The sequence below is a fragment of the Scatophagus argus genome, chromosome 20 (genome assembly GCF_020382885.2).
Source record: "Scatophagus argus isolate fScaArg1 chromosome 20, fScaArg1.pri, whole genome shotgun sequence".
Lineage (NCBI taxonomy): Eukaryota > Metazoa > Chordata > Actinopteri > Scatophagidae > Scatophagus > Scatophagus argus.
The window spans coordinates 19,927,602-19,950,007 of NC_058512.1; the positions used below are offsets into that span (position 1 = coordinate 19,927,602).

At 43.8% G+C, this 22,406-nt stretch overlaps 2 protein-coding genes across 3 annotated transcripts in view; one reads left to right on the forward strand and one right to left on the reverse strand.

Moving 5' to 3' along the window:
• slc38a9 (solute carrier family 38 member 9) overlaps positions 1-4,560 on the reverse strand; it is a 36,099-nt gene extending 31,539 nt beyond the window's left edge. Inside the window, exons 1-2 of one of the 2 annotated variants that reach the window (XR_006841853.1) lie at positions 4,023-4,560; positions 2,106-2,246 (exon numbers count right to left, since the gene is read on the reverse strand). Coding sequence is in view for 1 of the 2 variants with exons in the window: in XM_046375151.1 (XP_046231107.1) it covers positions 2,106-2,200 (95 nt within the window). In the remaining variant the exon portion in view is untranslated. The remainder of the gene's footprint in view (positions 1-2,105; positions 2,247-4,022) is intronic. The other variant, XM_046375151.1, reaches the window with a different exon arrangement.
• Positions 4,561-19,274: 14,714 nt separating this feature from the next.
• LOC124051617 lies at positions 19,275-22,201 on the forward strand. The gene is made up of 2 exons (XM_046375174.1): positions 19,275-19,946; positions 20,336-22,201. The coding sequence occupies exons 1-2, from the start codon at positions 19,889-19,891 to the stop codon at positions 20,989-20,991; spliced, it is 714 nt and encodes a 237-aa protein (XP_046231130.1). The 5' UTR covers positions 19,275-19,888; the 3' UTR covers positions 20,992-22,201.
• Positions 22,202-22,406: the final 205 nt, after the last annotated feature.

Consider the following 22,406-nt stretch of genomic DNA (forward strand, 5'->3'; position numbering starts at 1 on the left):
AAACTTCTAGCAATATCCAAACAATTTTGGTAATCTATAAAATGTTTAAGTCGTGCAAAAATGTAAAACATTATCTGACTGTGAGGATATTCTGTCCAAATGTCTTATACTGACATAGGGTCAGACAAAATAAGCAATCCATTTATGTAATCGTGGATGCTGGGGCTCTAGTAATGGCCATTTTTCACCATCTTCTGAAATTTTAAAAAAGTGCAATTGATCAAAACATAATGGAAAGACCGAGAAACAAAACAATTAAATGCATCCCTAAATTTTAATTATACAGAGCACAATTTAAAACAGTGATTTTTTTTTCAAACATACACATATTTTGACAGAAGGAATTCATACGCACTAAATCAAACTAATACAAAAAAGAAAGTGTTTGCAATGCTTTGTGTGCTAGCAAGCTAGCTGGTCCCTGTGAAATACCTAACCAGATTAAAATTCACACAAACTGTTTAAGACCATCAATGTCACACACAGTGACACAGATAATGTCTTGTGCTTGTGACTTCCAGGAAGCTAACTTGCAGAAAGCATCTTGTTTACTATCTAGCAAAGACTGTCAGAAAAGAAAAACAATAATTAAAATCAAACTTGTCAGAAAAATTAACCCATGGCCTAAGAGCTGAGAGCCACAGACAGGGTAGGGAAGACAGAGTATTGAGACTGCCTGACAAATTGATTAGTTGCCAACTACTCTGATAATCAATTAATCATTTTCATAATTATTTAAGCAAAAATGACAAACATTTGCTGGTTCCAACTTCTTAAATGGAAGGATTTGCTCATTTTCTTTGTCATTCATAATATTAAATAAAGAATCTTTGGGCTTTAGCATGTTCATTAGTCATAAGTAACAATCTGATGATGTCACTTCAGGTTCTGGAAAACTGCTGAGAATTTTTTTTTACACTATTTTTTGGCATTTCATGCACTAAACCAGGGATGCCAAGCTCAATTTCATCCCAGGCCACATCAGCCTTATGTAAAAGACTATATAAAGGTATCTACTCTTTATCATATTAGATAATTGCCTCTGCATTCAATTATTATTCGTTATTGTTTCTTGACAAGCTGACATTGATTTTGGTTGGCGCACACCTGCTCAGATACCTTCAGTGTACACCGATTTAAAATGCACATTCTGAAAAACACTTTGAAGCTCAGGTGATTTCTTCAACCACAACAAAGCTGGTTTTAAGTGCTGCATCATTTTTTTCCTGATACTTTTGCAAACATATTCTGCAACTTCTGCTGAGAATGCGGGTTGATTTTTTTAAGTCTGAGACCTTTCATGGCTGTTCTGGTGGCTGAGGTTAGCATTTTTAGCTACATGTTTGGTGTTGAAGTGTAGATCTAAACTGTATTCTTTGGGCATTACCACTGCCTCGTACCATACCGACTTGTCTCCATGTATTTGCTTTTCCATCTCTCATTAAATTGCATTTCTTCTGCATCAACTTCCATACTTCCATTTTCTTGGTCATTTTGGGGCTATTAATATTTTTTTCCAGCGCCATCACTTGACTATTAAACCACTGTAGGAAATGGCTGACATCGAGACACTGCCATCCAGTGGCTAGACACCTTCATTGTGCAGGTATAAAAAAAAAAAAAAGAAAAAATCGCACTGGGGGACATGTAGTTTATGGTCACTGTATTTCTGTAAAGCAGAATAAATTGTACTATAAAAATATAATTTCTATGCACTTGAGAGCCACATAAAATCAGGTGGCGGCTGGATTCAACCCTTGAATTTGACACACATGGACAATTCATAGAACAAATAAGCGACAGATCAGTTGAGATTGTAAATGACTGTTGCAGCCCTAACACAAGCTATTTTTATTCTAACTGCTTTAATTATTTTATAATAGTTTCTGTTTAAAAAGCACATCTTCCAGAACTCATGAATGTGATGAAATATAATCCATTTGCTGCTGTCTGTTGTCTGGTTTTTATTAATGAATTTATTATATTGTATTTGTTAATGCTCTGCACGTACTCCATAGTCTTCCACATTGTCTATTAAATAACATGCAAGCACACTGCTGATAGGGACTGCATAGATGTTGGTGTAGTGTTTGAGTGAAATTTACCTTTTCGCGTTAAAGTCCAGTGAGTCTGTGGATCCCCTGTGTGAGTAACTCTGATGCTGCTCTGAGCTCAGCAGAGGCCTGCAGTCATTCTCCATGATATCTCTGAATTGTAGCTAAAGCTTCTCAACTCTCATCACCTGACTGGGAGAAAATAAATCAAAAACCTAATCAGAGCCCATCACAGATCAACCACAAAACATTATTTGTACAATGTGGCTTTTGTAAAAATTAGTGGCAGAAACCAGTGGCTGCTAGGAAGGGAGAAAACAAATCAAAACATCTTACACGCTGTGCTAGTTTCCAGTACTGATGTAAACAGTACATGACTGTCAATATTGGAAAATAAAACAAAAAGTAGAATTACTGCCTAGTTGCTATAATGTCTGTCCATATCCATGTAGTGAACATTTTGAAGGAACTTAATAACAGACATTCTGTGTATTTAAGTGAAATGAAAGTTAGCACTATATTGACATGTATAATTCCAGATACTGTCTTCAGAGACTATTTTTACAAGCGTACATAAGACTGATAGAGAGCTTCATCACATGATGCAATGACAATAACCTCAAGCTCACTATCAACACAATCAACAACATTTTGGTGAACTACTGCTGTATAGCCATTAGTGTCTAAGTTCTTGAGGGAAACAAATAAACAAACAAAAAACTGAGTTAAATTCCTTGTATGTATTCCCATGCTATAAGGCTGATTCTGACAGAACATAAAGAAGGTACAAATTCCAAAAATGTGGGTATTTCACACACATCCTCAGCCTGGAAGCATCAAAGATCTACACAATCAGCATGGTTTCAATGTGGACACCCATGATTAGATCAATATCTGCACAAACGTGAAATAAGGTCACGGTCTCCCCTTTTGACCCTCACTTATGGTGTTGAAATTTGTGTGATATTGTGTCACAATTGCATGGCAGGAATAATACAACGCCCAAACAGCCAGTGCAGTGAATTCCCCGGACTGTGGCAGCAATGTTCCTTCTACCTTGTTGTCAGTTTGGCATGTCCTGTTGACTGTTGTGCTCTTACTGGAAAGCTACAGATCTTTTAATTTAACACAGCATGCACTGTAGCAAATAATCAAACTCACATTACAATGTAAGTATTCATACACATGAGTATGAATTCTTACCCAGTTTACTAAGATATTGCTGCATAGTGTTAGCTAACTGTACTGAATGCACTGAATTCCTCAAAAGAAACAATATTAAGAATTCTTACTCTCTCTCTCATATAAAGTTTTTTCCAAAGCTAAGTGACATCCTGTCACAAACACAGCTATGACAGATACAATGAAACTTGTCCTCTTCCTCATATCTTCCCTCACACCAACCAAACACAGAAAAGGACTCACCAGGAAACATGAATTGAGAAGCACTGACATTAGATAATCTCAGGCACACGTCAAACCATGTGCCACGTGACAACACAAATAAAACCTGAACATAGTAGCATATAATGCAAACATACAACTTTTTTAAATATATTCAGTTTAGACTGTCCGGCATATTGACTTATATCTGTCATTACTGAAATCCTCTCTTAACCCCCCGTCATGTTGGTTAAGACAATACATTTTAAGGAAGACTAGTTCGGCAAGATAACGCTCACGTGAAATGCGGGCTGCGTCGTAAACCGGTCTTTCTGGGGAAATAAAAAGTAAAGTCTGCAATATAAATTTAGCTAACTTCAGCAAAACATGTATTCTTACCGACTAACTACTTTCTGATTCCCTTGTTCCCAGTTTTATCTCAGCTAGGTTACCAAACTAATCAACGTGAAAAACCACACAGCGACTGTTTGGTTAAGGCTAGTTTGACATTACTGACAGTGACAATGCCAATTTGGTTCCCCGCTTTCATTTCAGCACAGTAAAAGTTGTAGCAGAGCAAGTTACCAAAATATTTGGGTGCTCCTTCCCGGTGTCTTCAACTCATCTCAAGTTTGCAGAGTCAGCAAATGTTAGAACTCCTAAGTTGGACAACCGTCACTTAAAATCATACATCAACACAAGGTGGGCGACGGTGATAAAATAATGTTCCAAGAATAAAAATACAGGAAACGCAGTCCAAACCACAGTTAACGGTTACCGACTGTAGTATAAATGTAGAAAAAATATAAAGTAGATATAGGATGAAAGTGTAATCCCCAGGTGAAAAAACAAACTGTCCTCCGTGTTGTTATTTGTCTTCTTCTTCTTCTTCTTCTTCTTCGTCGTAGTCGTCTTCTTCTTCTTCTAGTAAAGAACTCCCACTCTCGTACACTTCCGGTTATGTAGGCGGACGCTCGTGAGACAGTTCAAAATGAATGCGTGTGTTCAAAATGTAATTTTTAGGGTGTAAAAAAAATCCTTCTAATATTCTTTATGTTTTCAGTATAAGTTCCGTACGTTTTGTGACGTCACAGGCGTCACGTACCAGTTTACGGCATTCGCCATTTTGGTTTCACACATCAATCAAGCTCAAGCAGTGGACTACAACACAGGTGGAACCAGGTGCTGCAACATAGCGGGTCTGCTACTGCCCATGTAAATTTTTGTTTTGTTTTGTTTTAACCACGCTTCTAATGTCTGCTCTAGCTATCGTAAGGAAAATACATGAGGAATATAATGCTCAAAACCGAAAACGTATTATTGTGGCTTGTGATGATAATCGAAGTTAGCCTACCGTAATGTATAGATAAATATACTTTATTGATCCCAGACTGGGAAATTACAGTGCAGCAGCAGCAATACACACGATAAGTTATACAAAATGTTAAAAATAGCAATATAAAAAGTGACAATATAAAATATATACAAGGCAATATAAAAAGTGTATATGCAACAAACAGTGTAATGTTGTGCAAAATAAAGTAGAATGTAAGGTGCAATGAACCTAGTGAGTAAAACATATAAAGTGTTTAGGGACTGTATGTTATGACCAGAGTTTAGCTGTTATTGTACAGTGTGATGGCATATTCCTGTATCTGTCGCTTCGACAGCAGAGCTGTAGCAGCCTGTAAGAGAAGGTATTCCGCTGTCTGTCTACTGCAGGGGTCACCAACCTTTTTCAAACTGAGAGCTACTTCATGGGTACTGAGGCTACCAGTTTGGTACGCTCTTCTGAAATAACACATTTGCCCAGTTTGCCTTTGATTATACATTATTAATAATGAATAATGATACTCATCTATGTGAAGACACTGATCACGTTAATGATTTTTCACAATAATTATCAACAGTAATTGTTAAATTTTCAGATAATCACTTACATCGCTACATTTCATAGGAAAAATGTCCCATTTTCACTAGCCACTGACAAACCCTTTTAACAAACCATGAACTGTGTTACACCATGTTTCAAAAAAGTTTTCAATTATGTAATGTTAAAGAAAAATCAGCTTACATATTTTTAAATAAATCTTGTCACATTTTTGAACTAATAACCAAATCTGTGACCCGGACTTTTTCTGCGCGTAGTGCGCTTCCCGGAGGGTAGTTAGCATGGTAGCTTTTGTGACACATAGTGAAGCGTCTCTCCACATTGTGCCGCTTTGCCGTCGCCACAGTCGCCCCACAAGTGAGACACACGCAGGTTTCTTTCACAGTCGTAAAAAAAGATCTCCTCCTCCCATTCGTTGTGAAAGTGATGCGTTTCTTTCTGTTTTCTGCCATTTTGCAGGGGTAAGAAACTGCATTCACCGCTCATCTTCGCTACGCCCGCTAGCTTACTCTCCATGGCCACTGGTTTTGTCGCGAGCACAATACTGACCTTTGAACTAGAGAAGGTCAAAGTTCACCTAAACTTAAATAAGAAAAAATCTATGATGAACATATTTTTAAGATAGTCATTTTAAAATCTATATAAATGCAAGTATGTTTAAAAAAGAATAGCAACAGAATAAAATTAAATTTTAGATGCAGCTCACTAATGAGTTGTACTATTTTTAGAACAGGCCTGCTGGCGACTCGTGGTTCTTGGTGGCGACCTGGTGCCCGCGGGCACCATGTTGGTGACCCCTGGTCTACTGTGTGATGGAGAGGGTGCTGTTCATTGTCCATGATGGAAAACAGTTTGTTCAGCGACCTCCTCTCCACCACTGTCTCAAAAAACTCCAGCCTGAGACTGAGTACAGAGCCAGCCTTCTTGATGATTTTATCAAGTCTGTTAGTGTCGCTGGCTCTGATGCTGCTGCCCAACACACAACAACAAAGAAGATGGCGCTGGCAACAACAGACTGGTAGAAGATCTCCAACATCTTGCTGCACACACAGGATATCAGCTTCCTCAGGAAATAGGGTCTGTTCATCCCCTTCTTGTACACAGCCTTGGTGTTAGATGTCCTGTCCAGTCTGTTGCCAATCACCACTCCCAGTTATCTGTAGTCCTCCACCATCTCCCCCCGATCCGTAGTGGCTGTAAAGGTGTCCTCTTCCTGATGAACCTTATGATCATCATCTCTTTGGTCTTGTTGACATTAAATCTCAGGTGATTCTGTTCAGGCCATTCTACATTCAAGTTCAATTCAGTTTATTTATATAGCGCCAACTCACAACAAAAGTTATCTAATGACACTTTCCGATTAGAGCAGATCTAGACCAAACTCTTTAATTAAATTGTAATATGGAGAGCCCAACATTCCCCCTTGAGCAAGCACTTGAGCAACAGTGGCGAGGAAAAACTGCCTTTTAGAAGGCAGAAACCTCGGAGCAGACCCCTGCTCAAGATGGGCGGCCATCTGCCTTGACTGGTTAGGTTGAGGGAGAGAGAGAGACAGACAGACAAGGAGAGAGAGGGAGAGGGGGGTGGGGCGTGAGAGAAGAGCACACAAGCAGAGATGCATAGCAGCAGTATACAGGAGGTACTACGGTGATTATGATAGCAGTATTAGTAACAATAATAATGGTAGTAGCTGTACAGAGTTGTAACAGAATTAAAATAGATTATGACTAAACAGTAGTAACAGCAATGAGTTTCGAGCAGGACCGTAACAGGGGCTCCAATCACGATCCATGGGAATCTGCGAGACAAGAAAGCACAAGGACTCCAGTGAAGAAGTTGGGTTAGTGATGTGCATTAATGGGACATAAATGTGTGCAGAAGGAGAGAGAGAGGAAGAAAGAGCTCAGTGCGTCATGGGAGGACCCCCGGCAGTCTAAGCCTATAGCAGCATAACTAGGGGCCGGGCTAGGCCAGCCCTAACTATAAGCTACTTTAAGCAGCTACTTTAAAGGACTAGAGTACAGTACATAACCTGTTATTAGGAACAGATTGATCATGTCTAATATGCTAAGTAAGGGTAAAACTTTTTTGAGTAGCTTATTTGGGATGGGGTCTAAGAGGCATGTTGATGGCTTGAATGAATATATAAGTGAATATAACTGATGGGGGTCAATGGAAGAAAAGTAGTTATGATGATTTTCTGGTTCTACCGCTGTTTCTAAGGTTCCAGTGTTTGGATGTCGATCAGTACCAGCTGAGATCAGTAGTTGTTGAATTTTGTCTTTAATGTTTAAAATCTTGTCATTATAAAAGGTTATAAATTCATTGCTGCTGAGGGTTACAGGGATACAAGGCTCAACAGCTCTATGGCTCTCTGTCAGCCTGGCTACAGTGCTGAAGAGAAACCTGGGATTATGCTTGTTATCCTCAATTAATTTCAAGTAATAGGCTGCTCTGGAAGTCCATAGGGCCTTCGTCTATAATCTAAGACTAATCTAAGAAGTCTCGCCAGACTGAGCGAGATTCAATAAGTTTGGAGAAACACTATTTCCTTTCAAGTTTTTTTGCATTTTGCTTTAATTTGCGAACCTCTGTATTATACCATGGTGCAAACTTTCTTTTGCTTTATGTGTTGCTTTTTTAGCGGGGCAACTGTGGATCAATAAATAAATCTATTATATGCTTTAGTCTAATTCACAATGTTACAATCATGTAAAACTGGTTGTTTGTCTCAGTACTGCATACTCCGAGGGAAGTAGATGCCTCATACATAGCAGGAGAAAGACACCATATCTCAGTCACTCTGACCAACAGGCGAGGACACTGATACACCACCCCTCCCCTCTGGCTTGAGTGGAAAGGTGCTAACAACCGGTGTTTTAGATCTTTAGATCCCACTTGGCGTTTGGCTGACACAGACTTGAACTCTGTGGTGGGATCTCCACAGATCTTTGTTTCTAAATAAATAACTCTGTTTTAAGGCTCGGATGGCACGGTGTTGCAGTGGTTAGCACTGTCGCTTAATAGCAAGAGGGTTCCAGGTTCAAATCCTGGTCTGGGCCCTTCTATGTGGAGTTTGCATGTTGGGGGCAGCTGTGGCCTAGAGGTTGGAGAAGCGACTTGTGATCGGAGGGTTATCGGTTCGATTCCCCCACCGGACGGGCATGAAAAATTTGGGTGTGGTGGAGTGATTAATGCGATAAAAATGCCCCCCCCCCTTCATTAGCCGGCTGATGTGCCCTTGAGCAAGGCACTTAACCCCCCCAATATGCTCCCCGGGTGCTCCCCGTGTGTGTTTCACTGCATGTAATTTTCCGGGTGTTGCATGTGTGTGTTCAACTAAGGTAGTCGTAAAATTCAGTATGTGTGTATGTAAAAATATATATTTACTGCCAATAAAAGTTGATTCTTCTTCTTCTTCTTGATTGTTCTTCTCCCTGTGCCTTCGTGGGTTTTCTCCGGGTACTCCGGCTTCCTCCCACAATACCAAAAACATGCACATTAGGTTAATTGGCTACTCTACATTGCCCCTAGGTGTGAGTGTGAGAGTGTGTGGTTGTCTGTCTTTGTGTGTGTTGGCCCTGCGATTGACTGGCGATCAGTCCAGGGTGTACCCCGCCTCTCTCCCATAGTCAGCTGGGATAGGCTCCAGCCCCCCCCCCCCCCCCCCCCCCCCCCCGCAACCCTGACAGATAAGCGGTATAGAAAATGGATGGATGGATGGATGTTTCAAGGCTATTCAACGACTCTGTTTTAACTCTGTCACATCAATCTACTCGGGGAAGCAAGTGTGCTTCAACACAACAGAATCTATCGTCGTCCTTAATGAGCTTAGAGCACTGTCCACAAAATGGTCAGTTTGAGAGGGACTGCAATTGGCATAAGACTTTTGCTTTGTGTTCACTAGTATTGGGACATGATACTGAAGTAAATGACAATAGAATTGCTTCTTTAAATTTAGCCACAGCACTATCAGACAATCTAGTGTTTATCTGGTTTTCTAGTATCTATTTTTTTCTTGGTGGTATGTAGTCAAATAATACAAACTTAAAAGTTATTAAACAACGGTCAGATAAAAGGATTTTATTCCACTTCAATGCCATATGTCAGAATAAGGTCAAGAGTGTGATTGAAGCAGTGAGTGGGTACACTGACAGAAGCCGATTGAATCCAATACAGAGATAAATGCTGCGCAAAGGCTATCATTACTATCGTCGACGTGGATGTTGAAATCGCTCATAATAATTACTTTACAAGTTTTAAGAACGACACTTGATAGGAAAATTAAGTAGAAATTCAGAGTATGGGCCAGTAGCACGGTACACTACAACAATAAAAATTGGTTGTACTGTTTTCCAGGTAGGGTGTGAGAGACTAAGAATAAGGCTTTCAAGTGAATGGTAGTTGACTTTGGGCTTTGGATTGAATGATAGCTTTGGGTCAAAAAGGGCCACAACTCCACCTCCTCGGCCGGTGTCTCCAGGAATGTGAGTGTTAACATGACCGTGGGGAGTGGATTTCAGTTAAACAAAATAAATCTATATTATAGTCCAATATTAACATCATCTGCAGACATGGGCTCCCCCTCTTCAGTCCCCAGCATCCCTCCTCTCTGCTCGAGCCTGTCTGTTACAGCCTTGCAGGTGAGGAATCAGCTGAGGAAGCTGAAGGTGAGGAAGGCAGCAGGTCCAGCCTACAGAAGTTCTCAGATGACTGTGCGATCGTCGGCCTCATCATGGACAGAGACGACTCAACAACTCATCCAGGGATTTGTGGATTGGTGCCAGGAGAACCGCCTCCAAATCAACGCGGGTAAAACCAAGGAGCTGCTGGTGGACTTCAGCAGGCGCCAACACACCCTACCTGCACTGGTGAACATCCAGGGAACAGACATTGAGAGAGTCATCTCCTACAAGTACCTGGGCGTTCACCTCAACAATAAACTGGACTGGACTGACAACACTGACGCCCTGTACAAAAAGAGCCAGAGCAGACTCTACCTGCTCAGGAGACTGAGGGCCTTTGGAATACAGGGTCCACTCCTCAGGAGTTTTTATGACTCGGTGGTGGCATCAGCAATCTTTTATGGTGTGGCCTGCTGAGCAGGCAGCATCTCTGCCCGGGACAAAAAGAGGCTGGAAAGACTGGTGAGGAGGGCTGCCTCAGTCCTGGGCTGCCCCCTGGACTCAGTGGATAAGGTGGGTGACAGGAGGACGATAGCCAAGCTGTCGTCCATGCTGGAGACCCCCTCCCACCCCATGCAGGGCACTCTGACAGCACTGGGTGATCCAAAACTTCTTCCTGGGGATCTGGCCGTACCTTTCTAAAGTTCACATCCTTTCTATAAAGGCGGAGGTAGACCTTTTGATTGGGACCGATGCTCCCAAGTTATTGGAACATTGGGAGGTTATAAACTCCAAGGGGGATGGGCCATATGCCATTAGGACAGTACTGGGATGGGTCGTTAATGGTCCACTGAATGGAACCAGTGGCACTATGGAGGAAGACCTGCTCTCAGCCACGGTGAACAGGATATCTGTGTGCAGACTGGAGGAAATGTTGACCAAACAATATAACCATGATTTCAGTGAAAACACTAGAGAGGAAAGGGAAATGTCGAGAGAGGACCACAGGTTTATGCAAATAATGGAACAGTCAGCAGTACTTCACGAGGGGAAGTATTGTCTGAAATTACCCTTCAAGAAGACAGAGGTCTGTCTACCCAATAATTATGCAGTGGCAAAGCAAAGGATCCAGGGCCTGAAAAGGAGGTTCTTTACAAGGTTCTGACAAAAGCTTGCACCAGGAGTACACAGAGTACATGAGTGGGCTCATCAATAAAGCCTACGCAGAGAAAGTACCTCAGAAACTGCTGCACTGTAAGAAAGGGAAGGTATGGTATATTCCTCAGCATGGTGTTCATCATCCTAGGAAAGGATCTCTCAGGTATTTGATTGTGGAGCCACATTTCAAGGTATGTCACTGAACAGTGAACTCTTGCAGGGTCCTAACCTTAACAGTTCACTGCTGGGTGTTCTGAGCTGCTTCAGACAGGAACCTGTGGCCTTTATGGGTGACAATGTGGCCATGTTTCATCAGGTGAAGGTTGCCGAAGAGGACAGGGATTTTCTGCGCTTTGTCTGGTGGCTAGATGGGGATGTCACAAGGGATCTGTCGGAGTACAGGATGACGGTTCACCTGTTTGGTGCAGTGTCATCTCCCAGTTGTGCAAGTTATGCACTGAGGAAAACTGCCGATGACAACCATTCTGAGTTCTCAGCCGAAGTGTTGAAAGCAATCAAGCAGAATTTTTATGTGGATGACTGTTTGAAGAGCTCGGCCACTGAGGGAGAAGCTATCCAGACAGTAAGAGAGCTTATTGCTCTGTGCAGGAAAGGAGGCTGCACCTTGGAGAAGTGGATCAGCAACAGTCGAAGCCTGTTGCAGACCATCATGGAAGATCAAAGGGCCAAAACCTAAGGGAGCTGGATCTGGCCCGAGATGAGCTTCCTATGGAAAGAGCTCTGGGCTTACAGTGGCCGTAGAAGATAGCTGGATGCTTCTGTGGTTAACCAGGAAACCAGCCTGGGCATGAGGCAATGTGTGGCTCCCAGGAGTCGTATTTTGACATTGGATAACCTGTTGAAAGCGGAGATTGCTATCATTCGCTATTGCCAGGCACAAAGATATGGTGAAGAGATTTCTGCTTTCTCATCTGGAAGGACAACTGTGAGTCAACAGAGTCCCCTATACAGGCTGGATCTGATCTTCAGCAATGGACTGTTGAGAGTTGGGGGTAGATTGAGTAGAGGATCAATGCCAGAGGAAGCCAAGCATCCCCTCATTCTCTCCAAAGACCAGCATATTGCTATGCTCAGTCTCAAACATGTTCATCAGAGTCTGGGCCATGGGGGACGAGCTCACACACTATCTTCAGTGAGGAGGAAGTTTTGGATCACCAACGGCAATTCAGCTGTTAGGAAGGTTATAGCTGAATGTGTTTTGCAGACGCTATAATAGAAGAGCAGTGGAACAAAAGATCGTAGATCTTCCAAAAGTGAGAACCCTTCCCGATCTACCACCGTTTACCAACACCGGAGTAGATTATTTTGGACCAATCGAGGTGAAGAAAGGCAGATCAACCTGTAAGCGTTATGGAGTTATATTTACCTGTATGGCGAGCAGGGCCATCCATCTGGAGGTAGCAAGCTCACTGAACACAGATGCATGCATTAATGCTTTGCGGCATTTTGTCAGCAGGAGAGGACAAGTGGCACACCTGTGGTCGGATAATGGTACCAACTTTGTTGGAGCAGAAAGAGAGCTGAAGGAGGCTTTGGCTGCATTGAACCAAGATAGGATTCAAGGAGTTCTATCACAGGTTGGGATCCATTGGAGTTTTAATCCACCGGCAGCTTCGCATTATGGTGGTGTGTGGAAGCGGATGATTTGCATGGTGAGGAGGGTTCTCAGTTCTGTCCTACGTCAGCAGACATTGGATGATGATGGGCTTCATACTGTGTTCTGCGAAGTGGAGGCCATTGTGAATGATCGACCAATCACCAAGCTTTCAGACGATCCAAATGACTTGGAGCCACTTACACCTAACCACCTCCTTCTGTTAAAAGGAAAACCAGCTCTGCCACCCGGACTATTTGAGCCTCACAATCAATATGTGAGAAGACGATGGAGACAGGTACAATATCTTGCTGATCTTTTCAGAATCAGAATCAGAATCAGAATCAGAATCAGCTTTATTTGCCAAGTATGTGTGACCATACAAGGAATTTGACTCCGGATTTTTCTCTGTCCTGTGCACCATACAAAATACAAAATAGCAATAATAATAATAAAAATGAAGAATAAAATATTTACAAGAAAGGGAAAATATATATATATATATATATATATATATATAGTGCAAACAGTGGAATGATGTAGTGCAAACAGTGTGATGGTTCACACAATGGCAGGTGGTTTACGGGGAGATCAGGGAGACAGCCTGGGGGAAGAAACTGTTTTTGTGTCTGGTAGTCCACTTGAGATCCCGGGCGATTGTAGTTCCCAGGAACTTAAAGGAGTCCACAGTAGACACTGTGTTGTTGAGAATGGTAAGGGGAGGTAAGGTGGGTGGGTTCTTCCTAAAGTCCACTGTCATCTCCACAGTCTTGAGCGGGTTAAGCTCCAGGTTGTTCTGACCACACCAGAGGACCAGCTGGTCTACTTCACGTCTGTAGGCAGCCTCATCACCGTCCTTGATAAGGCCAACTACAGTTGTGTCGTCTGCAAACTTAAGTAGTTTAACGGACGGAGCGGGGAAAGAACACACCCCTGGGGGCGCCGGTACTGATGGTTCTGGTGCTGGAGGTGATGCTCCCCAGCCTCACCTGCTGCCTCCTGTCAGTGAGGAAGTTGTAGATTGTAGACTGAGAGGTGGAGGTCGGCACTGTGAGCTGTGAGACCTTCTGGCGGAGGATTTCTGGGATGATGGTGTTGAATGCAGAGCTGAAGTCCACAAACAGGATCCTGGCATATGTCCCTGGGGTGTCGAGTTGATGGCGGATGAAGTGCAGTCCCATGTTGACTGCGTCATCCACCGACCGGTTTGCCCAGTAGGCAAACTGCAGGGGGTCAAGCCGGGGGCCTGTGATGAACTTCAGGTGGTTCAGCACCAGCCTCTCAAAGGATTTCATGACCACAGACGTCAGGGCGACGGGTCTGTAGTCATTCAACCCCGTGATGGTGGGTTTTTTGGGGACTGGGATGATGGTGGAACGTTTGAAGCAATAGGGTACTTCACACAGCTCCAGAGATCTGTTGAAGATCTGGGTGAAGATGGGTGCCAGCTGGTCAGCGCAGATTCTCAGGCAGGAGGGGGACACTCCATCAGGTCCTGGAGCCTTCCTGGTCTTCTGCCTCTGAAAGAGCCGATGCACCTCCTCCACATTGACCTTCAGTGCTGGTAGGAGGTCTGAGTTGAGGGGGGAGGGGGAGGTGTCAGGTATGGCACAGAGGTTGAGTGTTGTGGATGGGGTGGGAGAAGGGTGTGAAAAACGGCAATAGAAGCTGTTCAGCTCCTCTGCCAGTCCCTTGTTGCCCACAGGGTGGGGGGATGGGCTCCTGTAGTTGGTGATGTCTCTCAGGCCTTTCCACACTGAAGTAGGGTCGTTGGCTGAAAATTTGTTTTTCAGCTTCTCAGAGTAGCACCTCTTTGCAGCTCTGATCTCCCTCGTCAGTGTGTTCCTGGCCTGTTTGTACAGGGCCCTGTCCCCACTTCTGTGGGCCTCCTCTTTAGCCTGGCGCAGCTTCCTGAGTTTATTGGTGAACCATGGTTTATTGTTGTTGTATGTGCAGAAGGTTTTGGTCTGCACACATGAGTCCTCACAAAAACTGATGTAGGATGTCACAGTGTCAGTTAGTTCATCCAGGTCTGTTGCAGCAGCCTTGAAGACACTCCAGTCAGTGCAGTCAAAGCAGGCCTGTAACTCCAGCTTTGACTCAGCTGTCCATCTCTTAATTGTCCTCACTACAGGCTTTGCTGATTTTAACTTCTGCCTGTAGGTTGGGATGAGATGGACCATGCAGTGGTCAGAGAGACCCAAGGCAGCACGGGAAACAGAGCGATAAGAGTCCTTTAAAACAGTATAACAGTTCTTGGCTGAGGTTTGCTCTGTTAAAATCCCCAAGAATGATGAGCAGGGAGTCTGGATGTTTTGCCTCCATGTCTGATACCTGGTCAGCTAGGTGTTGTAACGCCTCCGTTACACATGCCTGAGGTGGAATGTAAACACTGACCAGGATGAACGAGGAGAAATCCCGCGGTGAATAAAATGGTTTACAGTTTATGAATAGCGACTCAAGATGAGGACTGCACGATTTCCTTAACACTGTGACATCTTTAAACCAACCTTCGTTGACAAAAAAGCACGTTCCACCTCCCCTCTTCTTTCCAGAGAGCTCCGAGTTACGGTCCGCACGGAAGAGCCGGAAGCCGGTGTGGATTAAAAAAAAAATGTTTAACATGCCTTATTCTGTTTTATGCTATATGTTTTATGCTATATTATTAATGGTATAATTAATAATGTTATAATCATATAGAACTAGTTGTTTGTCTCAGTACTGCACACTCTGAGGGAGACAGAGGTATCATGCATAGTAGGAGAAGGACACCATATCTCAAGTCACTCTGACCGACAGGAGAAGACACTGATACACCACCCCTCCCTTCTCGATGGAGTGTAAAGGTGTTGAGACTAGCAACCGGTGTTATCTTAAAGTATATATAATGATGTACTTCCTTGAGTGCTTTAGATCCCACTTGGCGTTTGGCTGAAGCAGACTTGTGTTCTGAGGTGGGATCTCCAAAGATCTTTGTTTCTAAAATAAATAACTCTGTTTTAAGGCTATTCAACGACTCTGTTTTAACTCTCTCACATCAACCTACTCGGGGAAGCAAGTGGGCTTCAACAATTTGGGGGCTCGTCCGGGATGTGAGGAGTTTTTTGATCTGACCTAAAACCAAACTGCACACCGAGGACACAGCGCTGTGGTCGACCTAAAACAAAGGTAAAGCAGAAACCTGTTGTAACGAATTCTGCATATTGAATACTCTCAAATAAGAAGGCAATCTGTGTCTGCAAGTGTGAAGTTTCCAAATTCAGAGTCTGTTGAAAATTCAGAGGATAAAAAGATAAAAAAAAATAAAGTGTGAATGAGTGAAAAACAAAGTAAGGAACTGGAACAAAAAAAAACGAAAAGAAAAAAGAGGTTAAAAGATCAATTGTAGATCTTGTCCTTGGTCGTGGCGGACCCCACCGTCCTCTGACGAGGGGACGGAGCCAAGGAGGCAGCTGGGTTAGAGTCCCGGGGAGGTGAGGACCCCCGAATTCTGAGTTAGAAGAGCGGTGTCTCTTCAAATATTGGGTTAGAGTCCCTAGGAGCGGCGTCTCCTTAAAAGCTGAAAGGATAAAAGTTCCAGAGTTGGTGAGTATTGAATAAATGTGATATTGTGTGTATGTGTGACATGTCTGGGTAATTGGGGATAAAATAGATAAATAATAGAATTCAGCGGTGTCTTAAGTGCAGAGCATTACAACAGTGTCGTGACAAAACTGTTCAAAACAGACAGCGGAAACCTCACGGTGTCAACGAAAGCTGGCTGAGCCGCGGAAACCTCACGGTGCCAACGGAAGTGGCCGGTTTATGTCACAAGGGTCAGTTGCTCGGGTGAACTCCATACAAACTGACTGGCTGTTTTGCTCTGCTCACTGAATAAGACTTGTGGCTCGGGTGGCCCCATACACACCGGCTGACTGCTGAATTTATATTTTAATAAACTATTGGTTAATTAATTACTTAATTAATTAATAGATTGGTATAACATTTTTAAGGATGGAGGGTGAGTTTAATAAGGAGTTAGATGACGGAGGTTGTGGACCTGAGGGTCGGTGGAAACCTCTGTCAGCACAACTAGAAAATATAATACTGGCAGGGACAGGGGTTACTGAAGAGAAAGAAAAGGAGAAGGAAAATGGAGGAAGGAAGGGAAAGCATATGAGGAGGAGAGGAGAGAATGGTCCGAGTTGGCGGTCTGGTGGCAGGGTGCCGATCATCAAAGAGAAGAAAGAAGAGCGGAAAAGCGAGAAGAAGGAGGCCAACACACCGGTCCGATCCCCACCCTACGCTCCTCCACTGCATCATGTGAGTCCCCTCAGGAAAGGTACCCAACAGTGAAAATAGAGAAAGGACAACTTTTCGTAAGTATACCATACCCAACACCTACCGCCTCTGCAGCCAAATGAGTGTTAGATAACGCCTCAGTCTCAACACAGTCACTGGAACAGACAGATAACGAATCAGCAGTGTCAGAATATTGCGCACTGCCAAGACAAGGCCATCGATAGAATAGTACACACCATACACACACTCCTACCAGGCGAGGATGAAGCTCCCATGAGCAGCATAAACACCCTATGACCTTGAAATAACACACACACTCAACTACGATAATTTTCCCCTTAATCACCACCAGCTAGGGAGTCAAATACAAATCATTTGGACTAGGTGATGTGCAAGCAATAGTTGATAAAATGCCCCAGTGGCAGAAGGCAGAGGATTGTGGTTAAACAAATTAGATAGTCTTACTGCAGGACAGACTCTGGCGCTTGGAGACTTTAGAGCGGTGGCAGCTGGATGCATGACAGGAGCAGACCTGAGGGAGATTTAGGAGGAGGCTAATACGAGACGCTCTACTGATAACACACCATTTACTAGGGTACGCACTGACATAGGCAAAAGCAATGAGAGAGAAGTATCCATTGCCCAACATTACAATGGTTCCAAAATTACAGTGGGCGCCTGAACATCACCCATGCGAGTTTCTAGATAAATGTAAGGACACGTGGATCAAACACACAGGTGTCCACCCAGGGCCAAAAGGGGTACAAAGGGAATGGTACAGACAGGCGGTGTTAGAGGGTGTTCCAGAGGAAGTTAGAGGAAAAAAAACATTTAGTGTATCACCTCACTTGAGCACAAGACGAACAGCAAAAGGAGCGGGACACTATTAAAGAGCTTCAGGGTCAATTACTGAACGAGGCCAGACAAAGAAGGTAAATGACAAAAAGAGAATAGAAAAAAAGTGAAGCTGTGAAGGTAATGGTCACTGCTGAGAATAATGATACTCCTGATTTGTTTCCTGTTCCCTCTTGAATAGAAAAAAAGCTGCCCGAGATACCCACCATACGGCAGAGGAGGAGGCTCCGGGGGCTGGCCACAGTGGGGAGGAGAATGGACGAGAGGACGTGGGGGAAGGGGTGGACCGCCAAAGGGACAACCGGGAGGAAACGTGTGCTACTACTGCAACCAACCAAGACACTGGGTGAAAGACTGTTCCAGTATACCGCAAAGGGCCGATGTCGAGGCGATCCACCACGCCCAGGCCTGACGCAGGCACTCAATCACCAAGCAGCACCTACAGTATCCAGTATCCCATGGTGAACTGGGATGACTGGGAGGAGTGGGGAACACGCCACAGAGAGACCACGACAGCAGACCCAGTGCTGTCTATAAAGTCAATCTATTGGGGAGAGATCTCCTCATCAAACTGGGGGCGTCCACACTGTGTAGCCTGGACAGACTCATAGTGACATTGCCAGCTGAGAACCACAGGGCAATACCTCCTCCAGTCTGTGGAAGAGCAGTATGCGGACATCTACTGGGCCCTGTTGCAACCTGAAATGCCTGAGCACAACGGCATCCTCTCGGCCTACCTGCAGTGGAAACCCTGGATCTCACTGCTCGAGCCCTACATCTCTCCTCCTGACCCAGCCCACGTGACCCTCTTCTATGACAGACTGCAAACTGAGTGGTATCAAGACGGGTTCCAAGAACAGCTACAAGGTAAAAGTTGGCGAATACACTCCACCAACATATATGTGGCTCCAGAGGGAGCTGCAGCAGCGGTCACACGCGCAGCAGATCAACTAGATTGTCAGAAGAGGCGGTTCCTCACGTCTCACTAGCATTACATCCTAAACATCATGGCAAAAGAACTGGGAGGTGTGGTTAAACACACTCTGGCTCAGACTGATTGGACACTCACACAAATCCCTCATCTTCACTACTAAGCTAAGACATATCACATTGATTGACATGCGACATGGCTAACCCTCACACTCCGCATGGAACACCCCTATCCTGCCAGTAGAAAAGAAAGGGACAGGTAAATACAGAATGGCGCATGACCTCAAAACCATTAATAACATCCTTTCTACTACTACGGTGCCCGTGCCTGATCCATATGTGGCTCTGACTAATCTGGATTCATCTCATTCATGGTTTACATGCATTGATCTGGCTAATGCATTCTTTTGTCTCCCATTAGCAGAAGAGTGCTGTGACATTTTTTTCATTTACCTACAATGGTTGACAGCTCACACTGTCACCATGGCTGTTTAAACAGGTCCTCATATAGGCTTTAAGTGACTGCATTCTGCCAGACAACACCACACTCATTCAGTATGTAGATGGTCTCTTCCTGGCGGCACCCACAGCTACTGTCTGTCTTACAGCAACCAGCTCTGTCCTGCAACACTTAGCCAGAAAAGGGTTTAAGGTAAGTAAAGCCAAATTACAGATATCTAGGAAACAGGTTTTATTCCTAGGCAGAGTGATCTTCCAGAATTGGCTACTGCCACTGAATTGGCCTTACCAGACTACACGTTGCCATTCTGCCTTGATGTTTCTGAAACAGAAGCAGTTGTTAATGGCATTCTGTTCCAGAAAAAAGGGGGAGAAAAAACAGCGCTAATGTACATAACTGCAATAAACAAATCCATCAAACACGAGGCAGAAATTAGGGAACAATGCAGCAGATCATGCAGCAAAGATGGCGGTTGGGTATCAGGTTAAACGAGAACTAATGTGTTCAGAAGAAGAGATGGAACTGAACCAGAACTAACTGACATTATAAGATTGCAAAAGGGGGTCTCACCACAGGAGAAAACGTTCTGGAAAGCCAGAGGAGCTACGGAGGTGGGAGGACTGTGGAGGAGTCTGGATGGACGTCTTATTCTACCCCAGGCATGAGAAAAACAGCGCTAGAGGAGGCGCATGGAGTAGGACACGTGGGAGCGGCACAGATGCTGAGAAACCTGGAGAACTAGTGGCATCCTCACTTGAAAGATATGGTAAAACACTGGGTAAGAACATGTGAACTTTGCACCAAGTACAATGCCAGACCGACCATCAAAACTCGAACCGGGTAAGTATCCTCTCAAAGTATGACCAGGGAAAGAAATTATCATAGATTACACAGATATGATAACCACAGTGAAAGGGTACAGGTATGTGTTGATGTGTGTGGATGTGTATACAGAGTGGCCGGAGGCGTGGCCAACAAAAAGGGAGGATAACAAGTCAGTGATAAAGTTTTTGATTAATCACTACATTCCTCAACATGGGTTCCCAGAGAAAATTCGATCAGACAATGGGACTCACTTCAAAAATCAAGACCTCCAGCAGGTGGAGGCAATGCTAGGGCTGAAACATTCATTTGGCACTGTTTACCACCCGCAATCACAGGGCAAGGTTGAAAGGATGAATCAAACAGTTAAGCACAAATTGGCAAAAATATGTGCACAGACTAACCTGACCTGGCTAGATGCCCTACCCCTGGTGCTCATGTCCATTCGAAGCTCCATTAACCAGAGCACAGGGTTCTCTCCTCATGAGCTACAAACAGGGAGAGCTTTTCCAGGTCCCATGACAAAATTGATTGGGATTGGTGAAGACAAACAAAACCTGACCACAAGAGCATATTTTAAAGAACTGCAGGCTTTCGGTTCAGCTTTTGCCAAACAGGTCACGGACCGACACGAGGGGGCGCACGAGGCTTCGTCACCAGAGGTGAATTGGGTCCTGTTGCGGGTAATCAAAAGCAAGTGGTCGGAACCAAGGTGGACTGGACCGTTTCAGGTGGTGGAGAGAACTTTGCATGCAGTCCGACTGAAGGGTAAAGGAGACACCTGGTACCACTGGAACCAGTGTGCAGCAGCGGAAGAACCGCAGTGGTCCCTCTTCGAGGTCCACCAGGACCTCCAGGCAGCAAACACCGACCCAACTGGGTTGGGCGTGAGTCACACACACAAAGGGGCAGAATAATCCCCGTGTGCTGACTAGGTGACAGGGCAGTCTACCCCTGGCACTGAAGAACAGAAGAGAAGACGTCACGGGAGGAGGTGAAATAGCGCTCCTCTCCTGCATGTGGCGTGCCAAGTCACCAACCTCCAAAACAGACACCTCTGAAACCTATGAATATAATAATCAGGGAACAAAACAAATTGACCAAGCAGGTGGTATCACTCATACAGAGAACAGAGTTGATTAAAATCTTCTCATTCAGGTATATTACCAACACTTGTGGGTGGCAGATAAACTTTCCAATTGGGCTTTTCTATATTACATATACGTTGGACGAAATCCGATGGTGAAACGGTATGATTTGAGAATTTAAGAAGTTTAGATAGCACGTAAAGATGTCCGACTGTCAGTTATCTTTCTTTATTGTCTGTTGGTTTATTGTATGTGTGGCTTTCGCTCTTGCTCTAATAAAACTCTCGCTGTGCGGTCATACCAGACTATAAAGGGGATAAGTTGTGCAGCCTCGTGGCTGCTAGAATTGAGTCATAATTCATTTAATATTGTATCTGTGCTATTTTAAGTGTAAACTGTTGCATAATCAACTTCAAACCATTGACAGGGTAAAGAAAAGAGAAGTGATGTATGGTAATGCTAAATGGCTAGCAGGACTCAGCCTGCTGGCCGTGATGATTGTAACTTTAATATTACTCTTGTGTGAATCCACTGACAACACCACATTTGCTTTAGAGCCACAAACCCACACCTACCCCTGACATCTCATCCAATGACATTGTAGCTATTGATTATAACACACTAAAACCCCTAGATATAATACAAATCTCCACAGGATACAGAGATAGTAACCTCTGGAGGAGTGGATGACAAATATGTTTGGTCAGTGGTTTAATTTTGTCACTTATGGTTTCTATTGCTATTTTTGTGGGAATTTTAGTTACTTGAGGATGTTGTTGTGTACCCTGTATTCGAGCTCTCACTGTTAGATTCATCACAGCCACAGTAGAGAAGGGTAGCGCCCCTGTTCCAAGGCACATGATGCCGTTGTTGCAAAAGATGGACTCTGATGGGGAGGACGAACAGGATAGGGTCATCAGAGAGTTTGAATTTGACATTCGTAAGTGATCTCTTAATAGAGATCAAAAGGGGGAATTGTGGATTAAAAAAAAAATGTTTAACATGCCTTATTCTGTTTTATGCTATATGTTTTATGCTATATTATTAATGGTATAATTAATAATGTTATAATCATATAGAACTAGTTGTTTGTCTCAGTACTGCACACTCTGAGGGAGACAGAGGTATCATGCATAGTAGGAGAAGGACACCATATCTCAAGTCACTCTGACCGACAGGAGAAGACACTGATACACCACCCCTCCCTTCTCGATGGAGTGTAAAGGTGTTGAGACTAGCAACCG

Bases quoted from the DNA above. Each gene is read 5' to 3' on its own strand.
- LOC124051617 (XM_046375174.1), top strand. From the start codon at position 19,889: ATGGACGTCTTATTCTACCCCAGGCATGAGAAAAACAGCGCTAGAGGA. The intron at 19,947-20,335 runs GTAGGACACGTG...CTCACTTCAAAA, and splicing joins CGCTAGAGGAGGCGCATGGA to ATCAAGACCTCCAGCAGGTG.